At 39.6% G+C, this 23,820-nt stretch overlaps 1 protein-coding gene across 3 annotated transcripts in view; it reads left to right on the plus strand.

Annotated features, from left to right (window-relative positions):
- Positions 1–23,820, plus strand: part of TWSG1 (twisted gastrulation BMP signaling modulator 1) — a 115,864-nt gene that overhangs the window by 25,510 nt on the left and 66,534 nt on the right. For all 3 annotated transcript variants that reach the window (XM_055238436.2, XM_063641146.1, XM_055238417.2), the window contains exon 3: positions 214–313. In XM_055238436.2, the coding sequence (XP_055094411.1) occupies positions 214–313 (100 nt within the window). The remainder of the gene's footprint in view (positions 1–213; positions 314–23,820) is intronic.

The raw sequence follows: 23,820 nt of genomic DNA on the forward strand, positions 1-23,820 counted from the left end.
CACTGAATGTGTCCAAAAAAAATCTATGTGACATTGTAGATATTTATGTTCTGATGAATAGTTAATAATGTTGAATAAAATAATGTTGAATAAAAAATTATGTCAAGAATACATTACTGTAAATGCAAATATGGCAGGGTTTTTTGCTTAAAAAGTAGCAGTTTTATATATAATTATTTGGAATTTGAAGTTGATCGTCTGTCTTGTTTCTAGGAGCTCTGCCAGTGCCGGCCGGGAGAAGGCAATTGCTCCTGCTGTAAGGAGTGCATGCTGTGTCTTGGGGCCCTTTGGGACGAGTGCTGTGACTGTGTTGGTAAGTTGATACCAAGAGAGACTTCTTAATATTTCTTATCACAGAATCCTTGGCTTTAAGAGACTTTAAGGAATATAAACGTAATTTATGCACATAAACAAGTATGTGTGTGAGATACAGTAAACATACAGAACATTGTATTTTTACATTCAATTGTATTCAGTAGTATTTACCTATACATGTATTTAAAAGTGCTTATCCTTGGGAAGTAGGAGTGGGGGGCCAAGGCAGAATGTTTAACTTTTTATTTTGAAAGTTTTTATACTGTTGAATTTTTTATAAGCAGCAGCATTTTGTTTTGTTTTTAATAAGAAGTAGGTTTTATAAGAAGAAACATTCTCCAAGATGTGTTAAGTAAAAAAAAGCCAGGTTCAAAATTATGTTTATAGAATGCTATCATTTGTGTGTTAGAAAGAAAACTTACGTATGTAGGAAGAAACACCTGTCAGCCCTTCTCTGACCTGTTAACTCATTTTTAACTTTTGAAACCCCAGTTCAAATATCCCCTTTCCTTGGAAACCTTCCTTATTTGACTGAGATAGAGGATCCTCTATGCTTCTGAGAGATCATTTATTGCATGGTCCTATAATTGTTGTTTTGCATGTTTTTTCAACAGAGTATCAACCCCTTAAGAACAGGAATATCATCATATTGATCTTTTTTACATTATCCTTTATCGAAATAGGCTATATGCATATACTTTTTAAGTCACATAGTACTAAAATAATCCCATCTCACTTCTTTCCAAGCCTTTTATCCTATGCCCAGAGACTACCACTTTCAACTTTTCAGCGTTGCACTGCTTCCATAATTCGGAATAATCACCCCATACTACTCTCTTGATTCTTTGGTTTTAGAAACTATCAGTTGACTTCCTCTTATGGTAGACAAGCATTTAGTTCTCTTATCTCTTAATCTTCCCAGTGTGATTTTATCACTCCTTCTAGTGAAATCAGTATTTACCTTAATAATCACTCTAATGAATTAATAATATTATATACTCATTTGATGCATAATAATGTAAGCACTAATTAATTAAATGAGTTATCTCGTTATCTGTCTTTCTGTATTTTGGGTGTACTTCTTGAGAGATTTCCTAATCTTTTCACCCTTGTATTAATTTTTTAATTTTACTTCCTTTTTTAATTTCCAAGAGCCCTTCTCCGATTGTCCTTTTTTGAGGAACATACTGTTCTTGTTTTATATGTAACATATTTTTCTTATCTTTCTGGGATTCTTAATAGTACAGTTTTGTGGTTGCTGTTGAGTTTTTTCCTTCTATTCCTTGCATGGTTTCCATTTTCTCAGGTGTCTGGTGACCCTTGGCTGTCTATTCCTTTATAGAATTTAGGTACTCCAAAGCGGACTGGGAGTACTTAATCCATGGACAGGGCATGGAATCTAGTTTGCCTCACGAAAAGGTGGTTGGAGGATGAGCTGCCTTTTTAACTGATGAGCCCTCTATTTCATGTCTATAGATCTTTCCCTTTAGGGTTGCACATTTTTTCTAGAGAAAGATCTCCTGGTTTCCTGCTGAGGTTGAGGCTGGGGTAAGGGGCAGTATGCCAGGCTGCAAATGTTCTGGGAACCTGAGGGGTGAGGTCACAGTAAACAGTAAGCATACTTTTATTTACTTTCCTTGTTTTTTTCCCATACTCATCTCTACCCTTTGCCATTTTTGGCGTTCCCAGTCCAGGGCCTCTTTGGTTTAATTTCTCTAAAGAATAACTCTCTCATCTCCTACAGTTGTGGAAGAAGAGACAGGGACCTGAAGGTGTAACTACCCCACAGAATAGGCTTGCCTCTGCCACACTGGGCCTCCAGCTCCTGAGTCTCCCCAGGGTTCTGTGGGGTGCATGGCCTGTGTGAAGACTCTGCTCAGTCAGGTACCTTTAGGTCTTAGGTTCTCCACAGATAGAGTTAGTGTTTCCATTTCTTGTTTTTCTTTAGTGTTTTGTAGTGAATTCTGAGAGAATGGGGGCAGAAGTATCTTTTCCTCTGTCCTCTTACATTCATCTTGGTATCTCTAATAGCTAGCTTTGAATTATTTTAGGTCATTAACTGTATATTAATTTAATATGTACAGTGAAACTAAAAAAGAGGAAATAGTCCTCTTAATCTCTGATACACACACATAAGATTTTTTTTTTGAGACAGGGTCTTGCTATGTTGCCTAGGCTGGAGTGCAGTGGTGTGATCATGGCTCACTGCAGGCTCAACATCCTGGGCTCAAGCAGTCCTCCTGCCTCAGCCTCCCAAGTAGGTGGGACTGCAGGCATGAGCCACAACACCCAGCTGATTTTTGTAGTTTTGGTGGAGACAGGGTTTCGCCATGTTGCCCAGGCTGGTCTCAAACTCCTGGGCTCAAGTGATCCACCCGCCTCAGCCTCCCAAAGTGCTAGGATTACAGGCATGAGCCAATGTGCCTAGCCTCACACATAAGAATTTAATTTAAACATGGATGCCAAAATACACAAATGAACTTTTATTAATAGCGTTGCCTAAAATAATGTGTATGTCTGTGTGTGAGAGTGTTTGTGCAAGTGAATGAATGTGAGTGTATGTGTGTTATATATGTGTGTGTCTTAACCATCACACCATGATGACAGTGCTGTTCAGCATCTTCTTTTAGGAAGAGAGTTCTGCATTTCTTTCCACTGAGAAAGAATAATTATACATGCTTATATCTCTACAATTTTAGAAGCAACTGGTATGCTTCCAGGCTAGTTCTCATTTTTTTAAAAAAAGCTTATTTACCTTTAAGGGTTGGATGTCCAGTTTTAAACTTTGAGTAAGTTCATAATGTAACTTTATCTTTCATTTTAAATTAAGTTAATCTTTCTACTTTCTAGGATAAAATTGAGATATTCCAGTTCTATTTATACAGCAATCCTCCTCCTTGTAGGCAACTCTCTTCCAAATTAGGCTCTCTTAACATCCTTTGCAAACCTGCGGCTGCTCCTCCTTCCTAAGTTGAAATAGTCCCCATACTTTTCATGGGTGGGGCACAGACCTCTGAGAGAACCCAAATTAGAGTGCAGCCTTCCTTTCCTCTCTCATTCTGTGGACTTCAACACATACTTTCTCTAGGAAACTTTCCCCTGTGGCTCCCTTGTATAAGAGCTTTTCTTTTCTGATTTTTTCTTAAGGTAAGAGTAACCACCATAGTTGATTTTAATCTTTGCTGTCCAACATATTCCTGAAATCCTGTGGGTTTTGGATCCTAGATCCACAAGCTCTTTTTTCTTTTTTTACTGTTTTTACTTTTCCAAATGTACACAAAAATAGAGAGTACAGTGATCTGCTATACGTACTGCCTGTTCCAATAGTCATTAATATATTGCCAGACTTGTTTCACCCATTCATCTGTTTGTTGGTATGTGTCTCTATCTTCCCCCACAACCTTTTTGTTTTGCTTAGGTATTACAAAGTAAATCATTTCACCATTATCCCTGAAGTCCTTTAGTTATACATCTCAAAAAAAGAGTATTTTTACATAACACAATGTCATTACTATGCCTCATGTAATTAACAGCACATCTTTATTTTATTTTTATTTTTATTTTTGAGGCAGAGTTTTGCTGTCTCGCCCAGGCTGGAGTGCACTAGCGCAATCTTGGCTCACTGCAGCCTCCACCTCCTGGGTTCAAGTGATTCTTCTGCCTCAGCCTCCCAGGTAGCTGAGACTACAGACACACGCCACCGTATCTAGATAATTTTTTGTATTTTTTTGTACAGATGGGGTTTCACCATGTTGGCCAGGCTGGTCTCGAACTGCTGACCTCAAGTGATCTGCCCTCCTCAGCCTCCCAAATTGCTGGGATTACACGTGTGAGCCACCGCACCCAGCCATTTAACAGTACTTCTTTAATATCGTCTAATACCACTCAGATCATACTTAGATTTCACTGATTGACTAAATGTTTTTTTACAGTTGTTTTACTCAAATCAAGATCCAACAAAGATTACTCACTATATTTGGTTGTTAGATTTCTTAAGTTTCTTTTATTCTAAAACAGTTTCTCCTCCCCCTCTCCCATCCTTTAATATTCCATTGGCTTTTTGAAGAAACTAGTCAGTCATGATTGGTTTCTTCAAAATAAACCACATTCTGGATTTGGCTGATTGCTTCTTTTGGTTATTTAACTTGTTAGTTGGTCTTTTCTGTTTCCTGTAGGCTGGAAGTTAGATATAAAGGCTTGATTAGATTGAGGTTCAGTTTTTGGGAGGAGGGAACAGTGGTACAGTGTACACAAAGGCAAACAATATCCAGACGTCCTGCTTTTAGTAATGCTAAAATTGATCCCATGAGTTCCGATGGTGAAAGTCTGATCCCTTTGTGATAAAGGTCCCCATCAGCCTTTCACCCGGTGATTTCACCCCTTCTTGATGACCATTGCCTGAGTCAGCTACTTCATTAGAAGTTGTAAAACAGCCAGGTGTGGTGGCTCACGCATATAATCCCAGCACTTTGGGAGGCCAAGAGGGGGCGAATCACCTTAAGTCAGGAATTCGAGACCAGCCTAGCCAACATGAGGAAACCCCGTCGCTACTAAAAATACAAAAATTAGCCAGGTGTGGTGGTAGGCACCTGTAATCCCAGCTACAAGGGAGGCTGAGGCAGGAGAATCGCTTGAACCCAGAAGGCAGAGGTTGCAGTGAGCCGAGATCGTGCCACTGCACTCCAGTCTGGGTGACAGATCGAGATTGTCTCAAAAAAGAAAAAAAAATGAAGAAGAGGAAAAAAGTTGTAGAACAATGATTTTCTATTTGTATCATTACTTCTGCAGTTATTAGCTGGAATTTTTCTGTATAATGTAAATGGAATCCTACATTACTACATAGTAGCTTAAAATACATTTTAGAACAACATGAAATGATGAATGATTTAATAATAGACTCTTTAGTGGCATTAAGACATTGTAACTTTTGATTCATGTTTAATGTGCATTAAAAGTTGGATTCTGGCTAAGCGTGATGGCTCATTCCTGTAATTCCAGCACGTTGGGAGACCACAGCAGGAGGATCACTTGAGCCCAGGAGTTCAAGACCAGCCTAGGCAACATAAGGAGACCCCATCTTTACAAAAAATAAAAATTAATTAGTTGGGTGTGGTGGCATGCACATATGGTCCCAGCTACTTGGGAGGTTAAGGCAGGAGGATTACTAAGCCCAGGAGGTCAAGGCTGCAGTGAGCTCTGATTGCACCACAGCACTCCAGCCTGGGCAACAGAGTAAGACCCTATCTCTAAAAAAATTTTTTTAATAAATAAATAAATGTTGAATTCTATGGGAAATGTTAAATTATAAGAAAAAATTGCCTGAGCGCAGTTGCTTGTGCCTATAATCCCAGCACTCTGGGAGGCCAAGGCAGGAGGATCACTTAAGTTTGAGACCAACCTAGGTAACATGGCAAAACCCCATCTCTACAAAAAATACAGAATTTAGCTGTGCTTGAGTGGCATATGCCTGTAGTCCCAGCTACTTGGGTGGGGGCGGGGGCTGTGGCAAGAGAATCACTTGAGCCCAGGAGGTTCAGGCTGTACTGAGCCATGTCTGAGTCACTGCAGTCCAGCCTAGGCGGCAGAGTGAGACTTTAACTCAAAAAAAAGAAAAAGAAAAAAAAAGAAAGGAAAAGAAAAAAACTAGGCCAGGCACAGAGGCTCACACCTGTAATCCCAGCACTTTGGGAGGCCTAGGTGGGAGGATCGCATGAGCCCAGGAGTTCAAGATCAGCCTGGGCGACATAGGGAGACTCTGTCTCTACAAAATAAAAAACAAAAAATTGACTGGGCTTAATGATGCATGCCTGTGGTCCTAGCTACTTCGAGGGCTGAGACAGGAGGATCACTTGAGTCCAGGAGTTTGAGGCTGTAGTGAGCTATAATTGCACCCCTGCACTCCAGCCTGGGCGACAGATTAAGACCCTGTTTCAAAAAAGTAAAAGAAAAATTTAATAACTTGTACCGATACATAAAACATGGCAAGCATGAACTTTTTCATCTTGAACCACCTGTTTAGCATGTCGTGGAGCACTATAATTCAGTGGTACACTGTTTGTATAATGTTGATCTAGAGATAGCATATTCTTTATAGTACCAAGATCATTTGTTATACTTAATAAATTGGAAGCATCCTAAGCTCCAAGACCAGGCTGGGAAGCCTGTTGAAAACCTGCTTAGCAACCACAGCTTGGCTCATTTTGCCACACCAACTCATAGATCCTAGATGTCGCTGTGGTGAATGGAAGAAAGGGGCACAGGGAAAGAGCCAGAAAATGTGGGTGGTGTCAGGCAACGGGCACAGTGCCTGCAAAACCCAGGAAAACAGGATCAGACAGCTCTGCGCTGGGAACACAACCCTGGGACAGGCTCTACCACCTAGTGGATCAAATGTTTCTTCTTTAATCCTGCTCTTTGTTAGGCAAATTCCTTGAACACTGACTTTGAACTCAGGGCTACAGTTCCAGTACTAACCTTGACGGGTCTTGGCATCTTCCTTTTGGAACATCCAGGTTTTTCGTTATGACTCTCTCTTGTATCTCAGGTCAGATCCAGGTAGATCCGTTGGTCCCTGCATAGAATGGATTTCTGTCTTGCTTCACTCTTAACACGTTACTTTTCTAATATTAAGGAATAAATAGGTGCTAGGAGTTCACATTTTCTATTTTTTGTTTTAAGAAAAACTATGCAAATTATTTAGATACATTATTTATTATTATTAATTTTAATTGACAAAAATTGTATATATTTACCCAGTGCAACAGGTTATTTTGAAATATGTATACATTGTGGAATGGTTACATAGAGCTAATTAACATACATTACCTCACCTTTTCTGTGTATAGTGAGAACACTTAATATCTACTCTCTTAGCAATTTTCTTTTTTATTTTTTCTTGAGATAGGGTCTCTGTCACCCAGGCTGGAGTGCAGTGATGCTATCACACCTCACTGCAGCCTCAACCTCCTGAGCTCAAGTGATCTTCCCACCTCAGCCTCCTGAGTAGCTAGGACTATGCTACCATGCCTGGCTAATTTTTAAATTTTTTGTAGAGATGGGGTCTCAATGTGTTATCCAGACTGGTCTTGAACTCCTGGACACAAGTGATCCTCCCGCCTTGGCTTCCCAAAGTGCTGGGATTACAGGTGTGAGCCACTGTGCCCAGCCAGCAATTTTCAAGAATATAATACATTATTATTAGCTATAGTCACCATGTTGTACAATAGATCTCTTGAATTTATTATTTCTATCTAACCGAAATTTTGCATTATTTGATGGACACCTCCCCTTTCCCTCAGCTCCTGGTAACCATTCTGCTCACGGCTTCTATGAGTTCAACTTTTTTAGATTCCACCTATAAGTGAAATCATGTGGTATTTGCCTTTCTGTGTCTGGCTTTTTTACTTAACATAATGTCCTCCAGGTTCATCCATGTTGTTGTAAATCGGGGTCCCCAACCCCTGAGCCATGGACCAGTAACAGTCCGCCGCCTCTTAGGAACCAGGCCACATAGCAGGAGGTGAACACCAGGCAAGTGAGCGTCACCGCCTGAGCTCCGTCTCCTGTCAGGTCAGCGGCAGTATTGGATTCTTACAGGAGCTCGAACCCTATTGTGAACTGCACGTACGAGGGGTCTCAGTTGCATGCTCCTTATGAGAATCTAATGCCTGATGATCTGAGGTGGAACAGTTTCATCCCGAAACCAGTCCTGGTGCCAAAAAGGTTGGGGGCCACTGATAGGATTTCCTTTTTTTTTTTTAAGGCTGAATAGTATTCCATTGTATATAAAGTGGAATTGTATTTTATATTGTATAAATATACCACATTGTACATATATACCACATTTTCCTTATCCATTTTTGGACAATTAGGTTGATTCTCTGTCTTGACTATTGTGAATAATGCTGCAGGGAACATGAGAGTGCAAATATCTCTTTGACATACTGAGCTAGTTCTATTTTTAATTTTTTTAGGAACCTCCATACTGTTCTCCATAATGGTTGTACTAATTTACATTCCCACCAACAGTGTGCAAGGATTCCCTTTTCTCCATGCCCTCCCTCTCCAACACTTGTTGCCTTTCATCTTTTTTATAATGGCCCTTCTAAAAGGTATGAGGTAATATCTTATTGTAGTGTTTTTTTGTTTTGTTTTGTTTTGTTTTTGAGATGGAACCTCACTCTGTCACCCAGACTGGAGTGCAGTGGCATGATCTTGGCTCACTGCACCCTCCGCCTCCTGGATTCAAGCAATTCTCTGCCTCAGCTTCCCAAGTAGCTGAGATTACAGGTGCCTGCCACCATGCCTGGCTAATTTTTTTGTATTTTTAGTAGAGATAGGGTTTCACCATCTTGGCCAGGTTGGTCTTGAACTCTTGACCTCATGATCTACTCGCCTCAGCCTCCCAGAGTGCTGGGATTACAAGCATGAGCCATCACACCTGGCCATTATTGTGGTTTTAATTTGTATTGCTTTGGGCTGTGTGCAGTGGCTCACGTCTGTAATTCCAGCACTTTGGGAGGCTGAGGCCGGTAGATCACTTGAGGTCAGGAGTTCAAGATCAGGCTGGCCAACATAGTGAAACCCCATCTCTATTAAAAATACAAAAATTGGCTGGGCACGGCGGCTCACGCCTGTTATCCCAGCACTTTGGGAGGCCAAGGAGGGCAGATCACCTGAGGTCAGGAGTTTGAGACCAGGCTGGTGAACATGGTGAAACTCCGTCTCTACTAAAAATACAAAAATTAGCTGGGCATGGTGGCACACACCTGCAGTCCCAGCTACTCAGGAGGCTGAGGCAGGAGAATCACTTGAGCCTGGGAGATGAAGTTTGCAGTGAGCCGAGATCATGCAACTGTACTCCAGCCTGGGCAACAGAGCGAGACTCTGTCTCAAAAAAAAAAAAATTAGCTGAGTGTGGTGGCACACACTTGTAATCCCAGCTACTCAGGAGGCTGAGGCACGAGAATTGCAGTGAGGCAGCAGAGTTTGCAGTGAGCCAAGGTAGTGCCATTGCACTCCAGCCTGGGCAACAGAGTGAGACTCTGTCTCAAAACAAACAAACAAACAAATAAATAAGTAAATAAATAAATAAAAAATTTGTATTGCTTTGATGATTAGCGATTTTGAGCATTTTTACATATACAGTATATATCTGTTAGCCATTTGTATGTCTTCTTTTGAGAAATATCTATTCTGATCCTTTGCCCTTTTTTTTTGAGTCGGAGTCTTGCTCTGTCACCCAGGCTAGAGTACAATGGCACGATCTTGGCTCACTGCAGCCTCCACCTCCCAGGTTCAAGCAATTCACATGCCTCAGCCTCCCAAGTAGTTGGGATTACAGGTGCCCGCCACCACGCCTGGCTAATTTTGTATTTTTAGTAGAGACGGGGTTTCACCATGTTGGCCAGGCTGGTCTCAAACTCCTGACCTCATGATACGCCCACCTTGGCTTCCCAAATGCTGGGATTACAGGCATGAGCCACCGCACTTGGGCCCTTTGCCCATTTTTTAATATTGGATTATTTGTTTTCTCACTGTTAGGTTGTTTGAGTTCCTTTTTTTTGCTTTGAGACAGGGTCTTCTTCCGTTGCTCAGGCTGGAGTGTGCACACCACCATACCCAGCTTACTTTTTAATTTTTGTAGCAATGGGATCTCTCTATGCTGCCCAGGCTCATCTCAAACTCCTGACCTCAAGTGATCTTCCCACTTCAGCCTCCCAAAGCACTGGGATTACAGGCATGAGCCACCATGCCCAGCCCCCTGAGTTCCTTACATATTTTTGATATTAACCGCTTATCAAATGTATGGTTTGCAAATATTTTTTCCCATTCTGTAGATTGTGTCTTCACTATATTGATTGTTTCCTTGACTGTGCAGAAGCTTTTTACTTTGAGGTAATTCCATTTGTCTGTTTTTGCTTTTGTTCTCTGTGCTTTTGGATTCATGTCCCAAAGAATCATTGTCCAGCCAGGCACAGTGGCTCACACCTGTAATACCAGCATTTTGGGAGGCTGAGGTGGGCGGATCATGAGGTCAAGAGATCAAGACCATCCTGGCCAACATGGTGAAACCCCGTCTCTACTAAAAATACAAAAATTAGCTGGGTGCAGTGGTGTGTGCCTATATTCCCAGCTACTTGGGAGGCTGAGGCAGGAGAATTGCTTGAACCCAGGAGGCGGAGGTTGCAGTGAGCCAAGATCGTGCCACTGCACTCCAGCCTGGCGATAAAGTGAGACTCTGTCTAAAAAAAAAAAAAATCATTGTCCAGACCAATGTCGTGGTGCTTTCTGTATTTTCCTCTGCCTAATTTTAGATACATCGTGATCACTTTACAATCCCTTCCCAAATTCAACCATTGTCAGTATTGAATTTCACTGAACACGTATACCAGAATTGGTATGCCTTATGTGCTTTTTTGTTGGGTTTTATTTTGCCAAAGATGTTTGTTTGGTCTAGATGTTTGCAGTTGTTACCCAATAAGTACTTAAAGACACCAAAGACTAGAGTCATTTAGGCCTATTCAGAGTTTACTTTTAAAGCTGATGCATTGATTCAGAAAACTGATAAAAAAGGAAACAATGTAATGTATCCATTGGGTCAAATAGCACAGGACCTAATTCCAAAATTAACTCTAGCCACAGATGTTTTCTACTAGTAATAGTATCTTCTTCCTTAGAGTGAATTTTCTTCAAGGACATTCATTTAAGTATCCTTTTCTGCTTTGAGCCCATCAAAATTGTGAGTTGTATGAAATATGAGCCATAGCATAATATTCAGGAACAATTTCAATAAACTTTTTCTTCCAAAAAAAGCTATGTTAGGTAACTGTTCATTTTTTAAGTTAAGGAGATTTTTCTCTAAGTAGCCAAAATGGAATAATAATCACTTAACTCTGAGGTGTTTCTCTGAGAAATTGAATAGCAGTACCTTTACTCCAGATTAAACTTAAAAAAAAAAATCCCTTTTGTGTGATACCCATTGGGCCTATTAGATTGATGTAACTTCCCTCACTTTTAGAAATGACAGATTGACCCTATACTTTAAAATTGCTTATAAAAGTCCCTTAAGTTGCCACAAAAGCAGGTTTGAGATTGCATTATGAATATTTAGAAGTTACTTTTTGTTTTTAGTATTTATATATGACCTTAAATGAGAGTCTCAGCCAAAGCAAAGAAACTGCATTGATTTAAAGGATTTTAGAAATCACTTTTTTTTTTTTTTTTTTTTTTTGAGATAGAGTCTTGCCCTGTCGCCCAGGCTGGAGTGCAATGGTGTGATCTTGGCTTACTGCAGCCTCTGCCTCCTGGGTTCAAACTATTCTCCTGCCTCATCCTCCCGAGTAGCTAGGACTACAGGCACGTGCCACCACGCCTGGCTAATTTTTGTATTTTTAGTAGAGACAGGGTTTCACCATGTTGGCCAGGCTGGTCTCAAACTCCTGACCTTGTGATCCGCCTGCCTTGGCCTCCCAAAGTCCTGGGATTACAGGCGTGAGCCACTGCGCCCAGCCTATAAATCACTTATATACATAGTTTGCCTTCTTTATCCTAAAAAGAACTTTGAAGTTGCTTGTAGTATATTTCCTATATATTCTCTACCTTTTTAGAAGACGTTTTAAAAAGAAGTCCTACTCCAGTAGCAATGAACACACAAAGAATAAGTGAATATAAAGTGAAACATTTTTATTCTTTCTTTTTTTTTTTTTTGAGACAGTGTCTCGCACTGTCGCCCGGGCTGGAGTGCAGTGGCTCGGTCTTGGCTCACTGCAACCTCCGCCTCCCCGGTTCATGTGATTCTCCTGCCTCAGCCTCCTGAGTAGCTGGGATTACAGGTGCACATCACCACACTCGGCTAATTTTTTGTATTTTTAGTAGATACAGGGTTTCACTATGTTGGCCAGACTGGTCTTGAACTCCTGACCTCATGATCTGCCCTCCTTGGCCTCCCAAAGTGCTGGGGCTACAGCTGTGAGCCATCGCACCTGGCCAACGTTTTTATTCTTAATTGATCTAACAGATGACAGCTTGTTCAAAATAATAGCAACAATGTATTTAATTATGTGTGCCTATGTATGTATATATATTATATATTTATATATGCAGTAGTTCCCCCCTTATTGGTGGAAGATACATTCCAGGGCCCACAGTGAATTCCTGAAACCACAGATAGTACCAAACCCTATAAATACTATACTTTTTCCTATGCATACATTCCTATGATACAGTTTAATTTATAAATTAGGCATAGTAAGAGATTAACAATAATAATAACAATTTATAGCAATAATACGGTAATAAAATTAAAATAAAATAAAATAATATGGTAATAAAAGTTACGTGAATGTGATCTCTGTCTCTTTCTCTCAAAATATTTTAATATTTTCAGATGATAGTCAACCACAGGTAATTGAAACTGGAAAGCAAAACTGCAGATAAGGGACAACTACTGTCTATATATATATATTTTATATATATTATATATAATATATACATTATAATATATGCTTATGTTTGCTTATATATAAGTGAAATGAATGAAAACAATGATACATGGACAGGAGGGAGGAATTAGGATTATTTTGTCATTATAAGGTACTCACATTACCCATGAAGTGATATGGTCTTATTCAAATGTGAACTTGATTCATTATAAATGTATATTGCACACTCCAGGACAACCACTAAAAAAAGTAGAAGCTTAAAAAAGAAGAGAAAATGGAATCAAATAAAATGCTCAATTAAAACCAAAAAGGCAGAAAAAGAGTAGAAGACAAAAATAGGAACACAAGGCCGGGCGCAGTGGCTCCTGCTTGTAATCCCAGCACTTTGGGAGGCCGAGGCGGGCGGATCACAAGGTCAGGAGATCGAGACCATGGTGAAACCCCGTCTCTACTAAAAAAAATACAAAAAATTAGCCGGGCGTGGTGGCGGGCGCCTGTAGTCCCAGCTACTCGGAGAGGCTGAGGCAGGAGAATGGCGTGAACCTGGGAGGCGGAGCTTGCAGTGAGCCAAGATTGCACCACTGCACTCCAGCCTGGGTGACAGAGCGAGACTCCATCTCAAAAAAAAAAAAAAAAAAAAAGGAACACAAGACAAGAGCAACAAATAGAAGATAGTAACAAATATGATAGATATTAATCCAGTTATATTAGTAATCATTTTGAACATCAGTGGTCTAAATGCACCAATTAAAAGAGATTGTTAGAGTGGATCAAAAACAAGACCCTTCTGTATGTTATCTACAAGAAACCCACTTTAAATATACAGACATATAGATTAAAAGTGAATGGATGGAGAAAGATATACCATGGTAACACTAATCAAATGTAAGTGAGAACAGTTATATTCATTTCTGACGGAGAAGACTTCACAGCAAGGAAAGTTATCAGAGATAAAGAGGGACATTACATAGTGATAAAGGGGTCAATTCTCCAAAAAGAAATAACAATCTTTAATGTGTATGCACCTAACAACAGAGCATTAAACTACGTAAGGCAGGGCCAGGTGCAGTGGCTCATGCCACCTTGGGAGGCTGAGGCAGGTGGATCACTTGAGGGCAGGAGTTCAAGACCAGCCTGGTCAACATGGCGAAACCCTGTCTCTACAAAAAAAAAATACAAAAATTAGCTGGGCATAGTGGTGCATGCCTATAATCCCAGCTACTTGGGAGCCTGAGGCATGAGAATTACTTGAGCCTGAGAGGCAGAGGTTGCAGTGAGCTGAGATTGTGCCACTGCACTGTCCAACCTGAGTGACAGAGTGAGACTCTATCTCAAAACAAAACAAAACAAAAACAAAACTCTGTGAGGCAAAAACTAACAGAACTGCAGGAGAAATCCACTCTTATAGTTGAAGACTTTAACCCCCCTCAACCCAGGAGGCAGGGAATCAATAGGGACATGTCTGAACTCAAAAACACCAGTAATCAGCTGAATATAATGGATATCTATTGACTGTTTCATCCCACAACAGCAGAATACCCAAGCATGTAAGCGTTATCTCAAGCTTATGTGAAACATTCACCAAGATAGATCACATTCTGAACCATAAAACACACCTTAGCAAATTTAAAAGAATAGAAATCCTACAGTGTCTGCTCTCAGACTACAATGGAATTAAATAAAAAATCAATAACAGAAAGATAATTGGAAAATCCCAAAATATGTGAAGATTAAGCAACACACTTCTAAACACATGGATGAAAGAAGAAATCTCAAGAGAAATTTAAACCTTTTGTACTAAATAAAAAATGAAAGCATAACATCAAAATTTGAGGGATGCAATGAAAGGGAATTTCATTTGGGGAAGGGTTTAAGGGGAATTTATAACATTGGAATGTATATATTCGAAAAGACAAAAGATCTAAAAACCAATAATCCAAACTTCAACTTTAGAAAACTAGAAAAAGAAGAGCAAACTCAATCCAAAGTAAGCAGAAGAAAAGAAGTAATACAAATTAGAGTAAAAATCAATGAAATTGAAAATAGGAAATCAATAATCAACGAAATCAAAAGCTGGTTTTTTGAAACAGTTCAGTAAAATCAATAGTCTTCTAACTAGGTTAAGAAAAAGAGAGGACACAAATTACTAACAGCAGAAATGAAAAAGAGAACATCACTATAGATCCTATAGATATTAAAAGGAAAATAAAAGAGTGCTATGAAAACTCTTTGCCCACGGATTTGATAACCTAGGTGAAATAGACCAATTCCTTGAAGGACACAATCTGCCAAAACTCACACAAGAAGAAACTCACCCAAGACTTCAAACCTCTATTTTTTAAATAAATTGAATCAATTACTAATAACCTTCTAAAAGAGAAAGTACCAGGCCCAATGGGTTTACTGGTAAATTCTACCAAACATTTAAGGAAAAAATACTAAGACTCTACAGTCTCTTTCAGAAGACAGAAGCAGAGAGAATTCTTTCCAACTCATTCTGTGAGATTAGCATTGTCCTAATACCCAAATTAGACAAAGATATTACAAGAAAACTACAGACCAATACCTCTCATGAATATAGAGGCAAATTATCAACAAAATATTAGCAAATCAAATCCAACAATGTATAAAAATAAATTTACACTGTGACCAAGTGGGATATATCCCAAGTATACCATACTGGTTCACCATTCAAAAATCAAGCATTGTGGGCTGGGTGCAGTGCAGTGGCTCACGCCTGTAATCCCAGCACTTTGGGAGGCCAATGCGGGTGGATCACGAGGTCAGGAGATTGAGACCATCCTGGCTAACACAGTGAAACCCCGTCTCTACTGAAAATACAAAAAATTAGCCGGGCGTGGTGGCGGGCGCCTGGAGGCTGAGGCAGGAGAATGGTGTGAACCCGGGAGGCAGAGCTTGCAGTGAGCCAAGATTGTGCCACTGCACTCCAGCCTGGATGACAGAGCGAGACTCTGTCTCAAAAAAAAAAAAAAATCAAGCAATGTAATCTATCACATCAACAAGTTAAAAAAGAAAAAAAAAATCACGTGATTATATCAATAGATGCAGAAAAAGCATTTAATAAAATCCAACACCCATTCATGATAAAAACTCTCAGCAAACTAGGACTAGGGGGAAACTTTCTCAACTTGGTAAAGAATATCTTCAAGAAACTTAGAGCTGACATCAAACTTAATGGTAAGAAACTGGAAGCTTTCCCACTATAGTCAGGAACAAGGCAAGGATGTCCCCTCTTATCACTGCTTTTCAACATCATACTGGAAGTTCTAGCTAACGCAATAATACAAGGAAAGGAAATAAAAGGTGTACAGAGTAGGAAGGAAGAAATAAAACTATCTTTGTATGAAGATGACATGATTGTCTATGTAGAAAATCTGAAAGAATTGACCAAAAATACTCCTGAAATGAATAAGCAATTACAGTAAAGTTGCAGGATATAAGATTAATATATAAAAAGCAATTGCTGTTCTACATACCAGCAATGAACAGCAGAATTTGAAATTGAAAACACAATACTATTTATATTAGCACCCCCAAATACTTAGGTATAAATCTAACAAAATATGTGTAAGGTCTGTATGAGGAAAACTACAATAATCTGATGAATGAAATCAAAGAATTAAATAAATGGGGGATATTCTATGTTCATGGATAGGAAGATTCAATACTGTCAAGATGTGAGTTCTTCCCACCTTCATCTGTAGACTTTTTTTTTTTTCTTAGATGGAGTCTCACTCTTTCGCCCAAGCTGGAGTACAGTGGCACGATCTTGGCTCACTGCAACCTCTGCCTCCCGGGTTGAAGCAATTCTCCTGCCACAGCCTCCCAAGTATCTGGGATTACAGGCGCCTGCCACCATGCCCAGCTAATTTTTTTGTATTTTTATTAGAGACAGAGTTTCACCATGTTAGCCATGCTGGCTTCGAACTCCTGACCTCAAGTGATCCCCTGCCTCAGCCTCCCAAAGTGCTGGGATTACAGGCGTAAGCCACTGCACCCGGCCTTCATCTATAGATTTAATGCAATCACAATAAAAATCCTAGCAATTTATCTTATGGATATTGACAAACTGATTCTAAAGTTTATATGGAAAGGCAAAAGACACAGAATAGCCAACACAATATTGAAGGAGAGAAGAAAGTTGGAGGACTGATACTACTGGACTTCAAGACTTACTATAAAGCTACAGTAATCAAGACAGTGTGGTAATGGCAAAAAAAATAGACAAATAGATGAAAGGAACATAACAGAGAGCCCAGAAACTGACCCACATAAATATACGGCTGGCCCTTTGTATCTTTGGGCTTTGTATTCTTGGATTTAGCCAACTACAGATCAAAAATGTAGTTAGGGCTGGACATGGTGGCTCACGCCTGTAATCTCACCCCTTTGAGAGGCTGAGGAAGGTGGATTGCTTGAGCCCAGGAGTTTGTGACCAGCCTAGGTAACGTGATCTCTTCAAAAAATAAAAAAATTAGCCAGGCATGGTGGCACACATCTGTAGTCCCAGCTACTTGGGAGGCTAAGGTGGGAGGATTGCTTGAGCCTAGGAGGTGGAGGTTGCAGTGAGCTGAGATTGTGCCACTGCATTCCAGTCTGGGTGACAGAGCAAGACCCTGTCTCCAAAAAAAAAAAAAAAAAAAAATGTATTAGGCCTATGATGGTTATGTCTGTACTGAACATGTACAGAATTTTTTTTCTTGTCATCATTCCTTTAACAATAAAGTATAACATCTGTTTACATGTTACTTAACAGTATGTTTACACTGTATTATGTATCATAAGTAATCTAGAGATTATTTCAAGTATTCACGAGGCTGTGTGTAGGTAGGTTATACGCAAAAACTATACCACTTTATATAAGAGACTTGAGCATCTGTGGATTTTGGTGTTTCCTGGGGGGTCCTGGAACCAATCCCCCACAGATCTATCAAGGGATGACTGTAGTCAAATGATCTTGACAAAGAGCAAAGGTAATACAATGGAGCAAAGATAGTCTGTTTTTTTTTCTTTTTTTTTTTTTTTTGAGACAGAATCTTGCTCCGTTGCACTGCTGGTGTGCAGTGGTGTGACCTCGGCTCACTGCAACCTCCGCCTCCCGGGTTCAAGCGATTCTCCTGCCTCAGCCTCCGGAGTAGCTGAGATTACAGGCATGCGCCACCACACGCAGCTAATTTTTGTATTTTTAGTAGAGACAGGGTTTCACCATGTTGACCAGGTTGGTCTCGAACTCCTGACCTCAAGTGATCCGCTCGCCTCGGCCTCCCAAAGTGCTGGCATTATAGGCATGAGCCACCGCGCCTGGCCTAAAGATAGTCTTTTTAACAAATGGTGCTGGAACAACTGGCCATCCACATGCAAAATATGAATCTATACACAAACCTGTTTCACAAAAATTAACTCCAAGTAGATCACAGACCTAAATAAATGTAAACACAATACTGTGAAACTCCTAGAAGATAACATAAGAGAAAATCTAAATGACCTTGGATTTGGCAGTGACTTCAATTTTTGGGGTTTTGTTTGAGACAGGGTCTCCACTCTGTTGCCCAGGCTGGAGTGCAGTGGTGTGATCTCAGCTCACTGTAGCCTTGACCTCCCAGGCTCAAGCCATCTTCCACCTCAGCCTCCCAAGTAGCTAGGACTACAGGCATGTGCCACCATGCCTGGCTAATTCTTGTATTTTTTGTAGAGATGGGGTTTTGCCATGTTGCCCAGGCTGGTCTTGAACTCTTAAGCTCAAGTGATCCACCCGCCTGGGCCTCCCAAAGTGCTGGGATTACAGGCGTGAGCCTGGCAGTGACTTTTTAGATACAACACCAAAGGCACAATACGTGAAAGAAAGAACTGATAAGCCGAACTTCATTAAAATTAAAGATTTCCACTCTGCAAAAGACACTGTAAAGAAAATGAAAAGATCAGCCACAGACTGGGAGAAAATATTTACAAAAGTTGTATCTAATAAAGGACTGTTACCCAGAATATACAAAAACAAAACAAGGATGCCCTCTCTCACCATTCCTATTCAATATAGTAATGGAAGTCCTGGCCAGAGTAATGAGGCAAGAGAAAGGAATAAAAGGCATCCAAATAGGAAGAGAGGAAGTCATACTATCCCTGTTTGCAGACAACACGATTCTATATCTTGAAAACCCCATAGTCTCTGCCCAAAAGCTCCTTGACTGATAAACAACTTCAGCAAAGTTTTGGGGTACAAAATCAATGTACAAAAATCAGTAGCGTTTTTATACACTAACCAGCACCCATGCTGAGAGCCAAATCAAGAACTCAATCCCATTCACAGTTGTCACAAAAAAATAAAATACCTAGGAATACACCTAACCAGTGAGATAAAAGATCTCTACAATGAGAATTACAAAACACTTTTCAAAGAAATCAGAGATGACAAAAACAAATGGAAGAACATTCTATGCTCTTGGATAGGAAGAATCAATATCACTTAAGTGGTCATACTAGCCAGGTGCGGTGGCTCATGCCTGTAATCCCAGCACCTTGGGAGGCCGAGATGGGTGGATCACTGAGTTTAGGAGTTTGAGACCAGCCTGGGCAACTTAACAAAACGCCGTCTCTACAAAAAATACCAAAAAAGAAAAATTAGCTGGGCATCGTGGCTCACACCTGTAGTCCTACCTACTACGGAGGCTGAGGCTGGAGGATCACTTGAGCCTGGGAAATGAAAAAATGCTCAATATCACTAATCATTATGTAAATGCAAATCAAAACCACAATGAGATACTATCTCACACCAGTCAGAGTGGCTATGATATTAAAAAGTCAAAAAATAACAGATGCTGACGAAGTTGTGGAGAAAAGGGAACACTTACATACTGCTGGTGGGAGTGTAAATTAGTTCAACCACTGTGGAAAGCAGTGTAACAATTCCTCAAAGAACTAAAAATAGAACTACCATTTGACCCAGCAGTCCCACTACTCGGTATATACCCAAAGGAATATAAATCATTCTACCTTAAAGACACGTATGTTCATTTCAGCACTGTTCACAATAGCAAAGACATGGAATCAACCTAAATGCCCATCAATGGTAGACTGGATGAAGAAAGAGTGGTACATACACACCATGGAATACTATGCAGCCAGAAAAAAGAATATGATCACGTCCTTTGCAGGAACATGGATGGAACTGGAAGCCATTATCATTACCCTTGGCAAACTGTCGCAGAAACAGAAAACCAAAGACTGTATGTTCTCATTGAGCTAAATAATGAGAACACATGGACAGAAAGAGGGGAACAACAGACACTGGGGCCTACTTGAGGGTGGAGGGTGGGAGGAGGGAGAGGTTCAGAAAAAAAACTATTGGGTACTATGCTTGGTATTCAGGTGATGAAATAATCTGTACACCAAACCCCTGAATCACAAGTTTACCTATATAACGAACCTGCATAAGTACCCCTGAACTTAAAATAAAAGTTAAAGTGTTTTTAAAAAATAGATCCCAGAGGAAAAAACTATAATGGACAACACAATTCCATATAAAAGAAATATATCTATCCATGTATCCTTTTGTAGAATAAAGAGACTTGTTTGAAAAAAACTTCTTAGTATTTTTATTAAAAGTGCGTTGAATCTATAGATCAATTTGTAGACTTTTAAAACTTGATGCTTATTTGATTAAAGATATCTTGAAGAGAAAGATCCTGATTTCTTAACATCAGGCATTCCCTATATACTATGTGGCTCATTAGAGAATTTTGTCTAGGAAAACAATTTTTAATTCTTTAAAATGTCAGGGTAGCAATGTCTAAATTGGATTTGATCTAGTCAGTCATGGAATATTTTGTGAAACTTAATAATAGCTAATGCTTTTATAGCATCTTGTAGGTGGCAAGCACTCTCCATGTATTACTTCATTCAGTCCTAACAACAAACCTAAAGAGTGTAAGAGTGTTATTTTCCCTCATCTGTTCCACACATGAGGAAACTATGGCCAGAACTCAGTGACCTCCTAAGGTCAAATAACTAGTATGGAGGAAAGCCAGGGTTCCAGCCACACAGTCTTGCTTCAAGGGTCCATGCTCTGTGATCCATTATGTTACACGGCTTCTTGATGAAGATGAAGGTGAAGGTGGTTATCATTCTAAAATCACATCATATACACGGTAGCTTTCATCTGTAGCCATGATAACTGTTACTCTTGAACTAGTAATGATGTTGGCTTTAATAAATAATTGTTTACAACTACTGATTTTTCATGATCTCCAAAAAGGTAACTAGGACTGAGGACAAAGCTGTAGTCTATGAACTTAGATTTTCTCTTTGGATTCAGCCAGATTGCCTGAGAACTGCATACTTAGACTGCATTTTTGTGGCTCTTTATGAAATTGCCTCAGCTGAACTACACTTGGCTTTACACATTGAGTCTTCATTTAGAGGCATCGTATAAATATGACAATTTGAGAGAGGACAGATGGTAGTGAGATTTTTATGTTTATCAAAACAGAGCCCGTGTTTTAAAAGATTAAGGAAAGCTGCCCTAGACAATGCCATGCCCTCATTTTTCAGTTTCAGTCATTATTTGTCTCAGCAGTGTCTTTTTGGCTTCACTGTGTCTTCTAATATCATCAGCCAAATTGTTTCTTTTGTAATCTGTAGTTTCAAAATAATAGGAGTTGTTTTGCTTTCAGAAAAAGACAATTATAATGTTGATTTGGTTCTTTTAAAAAACTATACGCACCCTGTGGAGATTCTGATTTACTCCCTGTATTCATGCTGAGGAAACTAAGTGCCAGCAATGAAAACTTGTGTCTACTCTCAAAACCATCTCACAATGAGGTCTATTTGATCAGATGCTGTGAATCCCATCAGCTTTTCTGGGTAACTGCCAGCACATTTTGCTGTAGCGATATAGCTGCTATGGCTAGTCTCCTGCCATCTGTCTAATGCAACTGTTCTCAAACATTTTTTTGAATCTCAGGACCCCTCTGTACTCTGAAAAATTCAGTCTTTTCTGCTGTGTTGTAATGATTGAAGTATATAAAGAAAATATAGCCTCACACAGCTATGTAATTGGAAAAGAAAAGAGGATTTTTAATAGCCTTGTCCAATAATTATGTATCTGGAGTATTGTATTAATATATTCAGTATTTTAAAACTCATGAAGTAATAATTTTGCATAGCTAGGTAGATTACTTAAGGTTCAAGTATTATGTTAAATTTTACAAAAATATAGAAAAGAAAGCCATCTGGCATCTATACTGTTAACATATATGTATTTCTCTTCGAAATATAATTTAAAAACTAAAATTACTACTTGAAAATATCCTTGAACATAGTAAATTCAAGCAATGCCAAGAAGGTGTTTATAATGAAATGCCTCCCTTCTTTATACCCCTAGTCACTCTCCCTCAGGTTGTTTATCATACAACTAGTAAAGACGTATATATTTTTCAACCTATTTTTGAAATATACATCTAGAAAGTATACCCCACAAGTGTACAGCAAAATAAATTTACCAGAGCTTTACACACCCCTGTTGCTAGCATCCATACGAAAAACCAGAACATTGCTAGCACCACCAAAAGCTTCACTGTGCTTATCTGCAGGTTTTAAGTACATAGTTGTACTTAAAACTCTGTGATACCTTTAGAATAACTCTAAGATATCTTTATCTTTTAAAAACTCGAAGATACCTTTAGAATAACTATATTTATTTACATCAAAAGGTATCTTTCAATAATATTTTTAGTCTTTTTTTTTTTTTTTTTTTTTTCATTTACAGAAAGCACTTACATGAACCATACATCTCAGCTTTGGTTTCTTCTTGTCCTCATCACTGGAAAGCTCTAACTTTTGGGAAAGTTAACCATATTTAGAAAAAACAAGAGGAGGCTGGGCATGGTGGCTGGGAGTGGTGGCTCACACCTGTAATCCCAGCATTTCGGGAGGCCAAGGCAGGCAGATCACTTGAAGCCAGGAGTTCAAGACCAGCTTGACCAACATGGCGAAACCCCGTCTCTACTAAAAATACAAAAATTAGCTAGGCGTGGTGGCGCATGCCTGTAGTCCCAGCTACTCGAGAGGCTGAGACAGGAGAATCACTTGATCCCAGGAAGTGGAGGTTGCAGTGTACCGATATCGGGCCACTGCACTCCAGCCTAGGTGATAGAGTGAGACTCTGTCTCAAAAAAAAAAAAAGGCTGGGTGCGGTGGCTCACGCCTATAATGCCAGCACTTTGGGAGGCTGAGGCGGGCAGATCACCTGAGTTCAGGAGTTCGCCTGGCCAACATGGTGAAAACCTGTCTCTACTAAAAATAAAAAAATTAGCTGGGCGTGGTGTGGGTGCCTGTAATCCCAGTTACTCAGGAGTCTAAGGCAGGAGAATTGCTTGAACCCAGAAGGCAGAGATTGCAGTGAGCTGAGATCATGTGACCGCACTCCAGCCTGGGTGACAGAGCAAGACTTAGTCTCCAAAAAAAAAACAGTCTATTGGAAAAATAATAAGAGAGGCTGGGAAAAGAAAAAGAAATAACAAGAGGCTCTCCCGAACAAACTCTCAGCAACTTTAGGTAACCAATAACAGAAAGGTTGAGGTGAACCACTTAATATCAAAATATGTCTTACATACAATGACTAAATATACAAGTTTGAAGAACAGAAAGACCAGTATGGCTAGATGTTCATAAATAAGGGGAAGGGTAGAGAAAGATGAGTGAGAGAGGTAGGTCAGGACCAGGTCTTGGAGACCATGGAAAGGAGTTTGGATTATATCCTAAGTATAATGGAAACTCATTGGAGAGTGTATGGTGGTGATATCTGAATTACATTTTTTTTTTTTTTTTTTTTTTTTTTTTGCTGCTAGTGGACACTTGTGTTATTAAGTTTGGGTTTTTTGAAGCTTCTACAAACATTGCAGCTAGGGACACTGTTATCCATGCCAGGGGGAGTATCTGTAACAAATTTACTCTGGGGTTGTACTTAGGAATGGAATTGCTAGGCCACTGGAATAAACATATACTTTCAACTTTACTCATAGTGTCAGATTGGTTTCCTAAGTGATTT

This window comes from Symphalangus syndactylus, chromosome 1 (assembly GCF_028878055.3).
Source record: "Symphalangus syndactylus isolate Jambi chromosome 1, NHGRI_mSymSyn1-v2.1_pri, whole genome shotgun sequence".
Classification (NCBI taxonomy): domain Eukaryota; kingdom Metazoa; phylum Chordata; class Mammalia; order Primates; family Hylobatidae; genus Symphalangus; species Symphalangus syndactylus.